The sequence below is a fragment of the Sturnira hondurensis genome, unplaced genomic scaffold (genome assembly GCF_014824575.4).
Source record: "Sturnira hondurensis isolate 20B ecotype Veracruz unplaced genomic scaffold, ASM1482457v3 Scaffold0021632, whole genome shotgun sequence".
NCBI lineage: Eukaryota > Metazoa > Chordata > Mammalia > Chiroptera > Phyllostomidae > Sturnira > Sturnira hondurensis.
In genome coordinates this window covers 1,468,724-1,476,038 of record NW_028094263.1, presented here as the reverse complement: position 1 = coordinate 1,476,038, position 7,315 = coordinate 1,468,724, and the positions used below count along the sequence as shown (strand labels likewise).

General features: G+C 57.1%; 1 protein-coding gene across 3 annotated transcripts; it reads left to right on the top strand.

The window, feature by feature from the left end:
* The first annotated feature begins 1,052 nt into the window (after positions 1-1,052).
* Positions 1,053-7,076, top strand: TMEM92 (transmembrane protein 92). Of its 3 annotated transcripts, XM_037033478.1 has the most exons (6): positions 1,053-1,210; positions 4,976-5,001; positions 5,458-5,601; positions 5,769-5,843; positions 6,004-6,199; positions 6,420-7,076. In XM_037033478.1, the coding sequence occupies exons 1-6, from the start codon at positions 1,142-1,144 to the stop codon at positions 6,531-6,533; spliced, it is 624 nt and encodes a 207-aa protein (XP_036889373.1). In that variant the 5' UTR covers positions 1,053-1,141; the 3' UTR covers positions 6,534-7,076. The 3 variants fall into 3 exon arrangements, with proteins under 3 accessions (XP_036889373.1, XP_036889375.1, XP_036889374.1); XM_037033480.1 differs by lacking the exon at positions 5,458-5,601 and having other exon boundaries at positions 1,057-1,210; positions 5,772-5,843; XM_037033479.1 differs by lacking the exon at positions 5,458-5,601 and having other exon boundaries at positions 1,059-1,210.
* Positions 7,077-7,315: the final 239 nt, after the last annotated feature.

Sequence of the window (7,315 nt, the reverse complement as noted above, 5' to 3'; positions counted from 1 at the left end):
CAAGGAGCAGCACCCACCCACCATCTATTTCCATTGCACTCCCTCCCCAGGCGTCGGGGCTCCATCTCTCCAGCGCCGGCATTGTCTCTACTTGTCTCATCCATGTTTGGGCGTCTTGTTCTCATCTTGCGCCTATCACCCTTGGTGACGGCCTCCCACCCCGCCCACCGGCCAGCTCCCCGGGTAGGGCGCTGGGGAGACCCAACCGCAGATCCCAGGTTCCAGCCTCGCGTCCTCTCTCCCCCTCGGGTTGAGCGATGCTGCCACCTGCCGGCCGAGTTCGGGAAGCACAGCACGCCTCGAGGGCAGGGGCGCGGCGGCCGAGGATGGGAATCCCTCCCCTGTCCGCTAGGACTTCCTGCGCGGGGTCTTTCCAGGAATCCGGAGGGAACTGCTCGCCCGCGCGGCACCTCGCCTGGCAGCGGCCCCACTTCGAACTCCGGGGCAAATGTCTGAACCCTGGTTTCTTAATTGCCCCTGTAGTCAAAAGGAAGATGTGTACCAGCACCTCCTCCCAGAATTTCAAGGGAGGTAGGGAAACACGGTTGTACTAGGACTATGCGCCTTGTTCTCCTTCCTCCGAAGTCAACCAGGCCACCTTTTCCTTCCTTTGAAAAACAACAACAACAACAACAAAACCCTGGGGTGGGGTGGTGACACCTCTCCCCATCCACCCCCTCAATCCACTCCGGAACCTCCCCCTCCCCTCAACCTCTGCCCGCCCTCTTCCCCAAGAAGGCCAGGTGGGAAGGGACTTCCAGCGGCCCGGATCCCTCTGCCTGCACCCCCTTATCCCGCTGCGGGTCACAGCACCTCCTCCCTTAAGCTTGGGGCCAGTTAGGGTTGGAGCAGTAGTTGGGGGTTGGGAAGGGGTAGCTTAGCAGTCTTGAACTGATCCCACAATTTGTTTTTCAATTGATCTCTTCTATTTCTTAATTACCGACAACCAAGTCAGACCTCTTTCCCTCTCCTTCCCGGCTCCTCCCTGCCCCAAGTCCCGCCCATCCGGGTGCACAGGCTCCGCCCTCATCCCGAGGCGGGACCCCGTAGGTGGAGCGACGTGGGAGAGGTCGCGGCCCCGCCTCCCCCGCCTTTCCCCTCCTCTCCTCACACACGGAAGCTCAGTGGCCCCCACGCCAGGATGTCCGACGCCTGGGTCCTCGGCCTCGTCCCCACCGTGCTGCTCGGCCTGCTGGCCGGCCTCCAACAGGTGAGCTCTTGGGAGGTAAAACTATAGAAGTTTAAGGGCCCGACCCTGGTGGGTCTGGGGCCTGCTTCTGGAGTTGGGTCACGCCCTTCCAATGTTAGGATTTCCTTCTTGACTACACGCGATTAGCCACTTCCTTTCTCGTTTTGCTGGGGAGGTAAAGGAGGGAGCGGTGGAAGGAGGCCCTGAAAAGACTGGACTTCCTTCACCCTGGGGGGCCCGTCTAGTGACACTGGCTTTGGCCCACGACCATGTGTCACCTAGCGCCTGTCTGTGAGTAGGGACTTTGACCCACATTAGATAGTCCTTTCCGAACCTTCCCGCTCCTTCCTGCTCCTTCCAGCTCCTTCCAACTGCGTCAGAAAGTGGGAAGTATCTGGGACTGAGGTCTGGTTGTAGGCCAGCCTGTCTCCCCAGCTCTGTTCCCCCAGTGCTGGGTCACCTCGGGGAAGTCCTGGCCTTCTCTGGACTGTTTATTTGCTTGTGCCTCAGTGGAGAGGAGGCTCCTTAGGCCCTTTCTAGGATCTGGGCTGGGATTCCAGCCGGTGGAAGGATTTGATCTGGCTGCCTGACCCGAGGCTGGGGTGACCTCTGGAATCTGGGATGCTAAGAGTGGACAGTCACGGCCTTATCTCTCATACCTCCAGTGATAAGGAGGTTCTACCTAGCCCTGGGGTAGGAGACTATCCTGGAAACTATTGTGAAGGCAGATATTTAACTTCTGCCTAAGACCCAAGGGAAGCGCCAGGTGGGCTTCCCAGAACAGGGCACATTCACACCACAGGGCTGCCTTGCCCCTGAAGCTCTCCCTGGTCCTCCTCAGTCACTAAGCCACCAGTTGGTGCCATCGCACGGGAGCATCCTCTCATTGATTCTTCCCACCCACTCCAGGGGGCAGGCGCTGCTAGTATCCCCAGTTCCCCTGTCAGTACAGCGTACAAGCGTGCACTGGCTAACGACGGGGGTACGTTCTCAGAAACACATTGCTAGATGATTTATCGTGGGAACGTGCGGAGTGCACCTGCACAAACCTAGGTGGCAGAGCCTACTACACACCTAAGGCTCTGAGTACACCTGTCACTCCCGGGCCACCAGCCTGCACGGCGTGCTGCTGAGCTGACTCCTGAAGGCAGCTGTAATACAGCCGTGAATGTTTGTGTGTCTAAACATAGAAAGGATACAGCCAGGATACAATATAGATTTAAAAAATGGTCCCTCTGTATAGGGCACTTACCAGGAAGGGAGCATGCCAGGCTGGAAGGTGCCCTGAGTGAGTCAGTGGTGAGCGAATGTGAAGGACACTACTGTGGACTTTATACACACTGTACACTTAAGCTAACTAAATATCGGAAAACAATACAAGGTTAAATCAAGCACAAGAGAAAATAATTCATTCGAGAAATGCAGGCTCTGGCCAGGTGGCTCAGTTGGTTGGAGCCCTCTCCTAGACACCAAAAGGTTGTGGGTTCAATCCCCAGTCGGGCGGGTATGGGGGACAACCAACAGTTGGTTTGCTCTCACATTGATGTATCTCTCTCCCTCCCTGTGTCTCTAAAATCAATGAACATATCCTTGAGTGAGGATTAAAAAAAAAGAAAAAAGAAATCCACTAAATGCTAGATGCAATGAGGCTGCTCTGGTGTAACACAGCTATGACTTACTTGCAGCAAACTTTTCTTTTTTTTAAAGATTTTATTTATTAATCTTTAGAGGGGAAAGGAAGGAGAGAAATATCAATGTATGGTTGCTTCTCGTGAGTCCCCTGCTGGGAACTGGCCTGCAACCCAGGCATGTGCCCTGACTGGGAATCGAACCGCGATTGTCTGGTTCACAGGCCCACGCTCAATCCACTGAGCTACACTAGCCAGGGCTCAGCAAACTTCTCTAAGTAGAAAGAATATACCCTAATGATAAAAAGCACAGTCTAGTGAGTATCTGTAACACAGTCCTTTTTTATGATTATCAAGTATGATGTGCCGTACATGATTGCTGTGCTGTGCTATATTTTTACGCGACTGACAGAGTGGCAGGTTTGTTCACACCAGCATCACCACAGACATGTGAGTAGTGCCTATGATGGCGATGATGTCACCGGGCAACGGGAATGTTTCGGCTCCGCCACAATCTTAATGAACTGCCGTTACCTATGCCGCCCGTCATTGACTGAAATTCAGTTGTGTAGCACATGGCTGTGAGCTGAGCTTCCCCGACACTCGACAGGACTCAGGCTCTGGACCAACTCAGACAAGCCACCCTTGGCATCATCAGGGAAGAGAATCTGGGAGCTCTCCTACCCCTCCCAAACAGGAATTTTGCACAGACTTATTAAACCTGTTCGCACCTGTCCTTTTAGCCGGGGGCCAGGAGAGGGAGGAGGGACAGGGTCTGGGATCTGAAAGGAAAGGGGCTGTTGCCGAGTGTCAACCCCTTGGTCTGTCCCCAGCTCTGCCGGGACCTCTCTGTGCTGTGTGGCCCTCACCCACTCTGGGCCCACTTGCCCCAGGGATTCATCGCTGCTCCAGCCCCCACCATCCAGGGCTTGTGAGAAGCTGGCACTCACAGGGGACTGAATAGGAAAGGGGGAGTCAGTGCAGCTATTAATTGGCGGTTGGTGGTATTCTTAGGTTTACTGTTGTCATTAGCAACTGAAATCCTATTGAAATATTCAAGAAAAGGTATAAAGATAGGGTGGCCTGTCCAAAGTTAGCTTCTTATTCTTGAGTGCCAGTTGTTTGTCCCAGGGAAGCTGTGGGGACGGGTAACCTCCCATTCCCCACTGCATTCCCATCCCTGCATTCCTCCCCCATACCCGGCCTGGGAGAAGCCAGGAAGAAAGGAAACTGGGCAATCAAGGAGTCAATGAATGCTCATGGCCAATATTGTTGGGTTTTCAACAGTAATGAAACAGACCCAGATCCCTGCCCTGTGGGGTTTACACTCTACCTCGGAAACACACAATTTACAAAATAAAGAAAAACATACAGTATGTTAGATGTTGATAAGAGCTATGCAGAAAAATGAAGCACAGGGGAGTGGTCAGAAAGGAAGGTGTGAAGGCAGGTTAGCAGAGACCTGGAGGAAAATGGTCCAAGCAAGGCTTACATAATTGCTGTTAATTGGGTTAAATTCTGGACAGATACCCTGGGTGCCCCGCAGAGCTGGTGTAGAAGAGGTAGGGAGAGAGGAGCTGGTTCCAGAGAGGAGGGTCCAGGCAGTCTCAAACAGAGGGGACCCCCCACCCCGCCCCCCCAGGCAGGGATCTGAAAATGAACAGGCGCAGCAGACCACGAGGGCCTGGGGAAGAGGGCCTGCCCCTGCATGCAGGTGTGAAATAGCCAGGTGTGCTCAGGGAACTCCCAGTGGGTGTGTGTGAGAGAGAGAGGGTAGGACGGCTGAAGCTGGTCCCTGGGGGCCAGGGAACCCCTGACAGGGAATTCCAACAAGGTTGCAGGTGCTCGGATTTTTGCGGGTAGAAACCTGTCCGCCCTTTGGGGGCAGCTCCCGTGGGCAGCAGGAGAGTTGCTGGCATCCTGGACTGTAGATGTCAGAGGTATGAGCTCGCACAGCTGGGGAGGGGTAAATACGGCGTGGGGGGTATGGTGGGGAGAGGAAGGAGAGCTGGGGGTCTCCAGGGGGCAGCTAGGGCTCCCGTCACTGCCCTGGGGGACGCAGCGGGGAGATGCTGCTCCACTGAGTGTCTGCTGGCGGTCGGGCGCCTGGGCAGCATCTGAGTTTATGTCCCTAACCTCTGCCTCTTTTCTTCCACAGGCTGCAGCCCAGTGTGGCCTCTTCTTGTAAGTCTGGGGGGTGGGCTGTAACTTCCAAACTGGGGAGGAGACACCCCGTACCTGCCCCGCCTGCCTTCCTGGGAGGGAGCACCTCATCCACTATCCTCCCTCACTCCCCTTCCAGCCAGACACCAGCCACCTCTTCCCCCACCCGGAGGAGGAGACTCTGCCTCGCTCCTGCTTCCCACCAGTCACCCCAGAGGGAGTTTCTCACCTGTGGTCCTTCCGAAGCCTAATCCTCTTCCTTTTCACTGCAGTCTCAGGCCACCTCCCCTCTGAGAGGACCCTGGGAGAGGGGACAATCAGGGTGCCACCTGAATACACAACTGCCAGGAAGCCTGAGTTCAGTGAGGGGCTGAAGGGTGGTCTTTGGGCAGAAGAGTGTCCAAGTCAGCACTGGATGTACTAGAAACACCCTCTCCCTCCCCCTTCCTGCCCTCTGGGCTCCTCCTCCTCGGCCAGCTCCTGGACACTCCCTCCGCCCCTCTCTCTACTACACTGCCCCCCACACCTGCCCCTGTTGCAGATGAGGAAAGCGAGGGCTAGGAAGGAGCGTAACTCAGCAGAAGTGCGCAAGGTCAGGAGTGAGGTGCACCTGGAACCCAGGTTCTGATCCCAGCCCCAGGTTCCTCCCCCTAAGCCCAGAGGGCCCCTACCCTCACCCCACAAGGGGCACAGCTCACACCCTGAGTGCAGGGTGCATTTTGAGGAGGCTGGCATCCTTCTGCCTCCCCACCTCGGTAACAACGGCCTCTCTCCGCCTCCACTTGCAGCAGCTGCCCTGAAGGATTCAAATGCTGTGGTGACAGTTGCTGCCAGGAGTATGAGTTCTTCTCTGGCCCCTTGAGGTGAGCCCAGGGCCAGCTCCTCAGTGCACAGCCCCCCTGGGGGCTTGGGCCACGCAGGACTGGGCCTCCTGCCCCGGGGGTCGGGGGTAGGTCAAGGAGGCAGGGAGGTGGGGCCGGATGGTCTGCAGACTCAGGGGGATGCTGGCGGTTCCTCACCCAGGATCTTCATCATCGTCTTCCTCATCATCGTGCCCATCATGTGCATCTGCGGCCTGGCCAAGCACTTCTGCCGCAGCTGCAGAGAGCAGGAGCGGCAGCCCCCGGCGGTTCTCCCAGTGTTCCCCGAACGGATCCCCAGTGCCCCCCCAGAGAGGGTCGTGGTGTCCCCCTCTTACTCACCACCCCCCTACAGTGAGGTGGGTGTCTGTGCTAAACCCTGCTCGGTTCCTCTGCCTTCTGCGTCTCCCCCCGTCTCGATTTTTAGGGCAGCAGTGAGAGTGGGGGGCCTCCTGGTCCCACAAATGGCTCTGCAGCCACACTGGCTCACCCTTTCCCCCCCGTGCACCGTGGGCACATGGGTGGCGGTGGCTGCTGCCAGGCCCTAAGGAGACTCTGTGTCCCCTGCTTTCCCTGCAGATTATTCTGAAGCCAGTCCTGGACCTGCCCCCCACGGACCCGCCCCCTCCCTATAGCATCAGACCTGAAGAACATTCGGGGGTCTCCAGGGGCATCGACAACCCAGCCTTCTGAGCCATCTGCTACCTGGAATCCTGGCTCAGCCACCTCCTCCCTGACACCTCCTGGATCAAGCCAGAGACACCTGGGATCCCTGAACTGCCCCCGCCCACCTTGCTACACCTCTGGCCTTTCTTGGATTTAACTTATTGCTTTTCCTGCCCCTACTTCACACCGACTGTCTCTCTTGTCCCAGGGTCTGGGCTGGGGTGACAGTGCCCACCCACCATACCGCACCCCACCCCACCGTACCCCACCCCACCCCACCCCCTGCAGCCCAAGGTAGAGGCTGCCAAGGGGAAAATGATGTCAACCGTTGGAGGTGATGGACAGGAGAATGGGCTACTTTCAGGAGTGGAGAGAGCCCCGCAGCTGGAGGTGTACAAATCTCAACTGGACAGCCAGGTCTGAGACAGGGAGGGCGCTGCTATGCCGATGAGGATCGGACTGCCTGAGCTCTGAGCCACCTCCAGCTCTCCCTGAATGGAGAAGACCCCATTCTGCCCCACCCTACCCCCCAACATGTGTACTTACTAAACCAGCTGATTGCTGCTGAGAGTCTGCCTCTGGCTCTGTGGGGAGATGAGCCGGGGAAGAGGGAGGGCAGGGAGGAAAGGAAGTCATCACAGGGACACCGAGAGCCTGGGAGGACAGTACATCCCTGGGCCGCCCTCTGGGAGAGGATGTTTACAGGTACTTTGACCTCCTGTTCCCTGAAGTCTCTGGGTGCTGAAGAGCCTGGACAGGGAGGCAGGGATGGGGTGGGAGGGGCTGGTGTGTGCTTCCACACCCTACCC

Bases quoted from the DNA above. Each gene is read 5' to 3' on its own strand.
- TMEM92 (XM_037033478.1), top strand. From the start codon at position 1,142: ATGTCCGACGCCTGGGTCCTCGGCCTCGTCCCCACCGTGCTGCTCGGC. The intron at 1,211-4,975 runs GTGAGCTCTTGG...TTTCTTCCACAG, and splicing joins TGCTGGCCGGCCTCCAACAG to GCTGCAGCCCAGTGTGGCCT. The intron at 5,602-5,768 runs GTTCTGATCCCA...CTCCACTTGCAG, and splicing joins GAGGTGCACCTGGAACCCAG to CAGCTGCCCTGAAGGATTCA.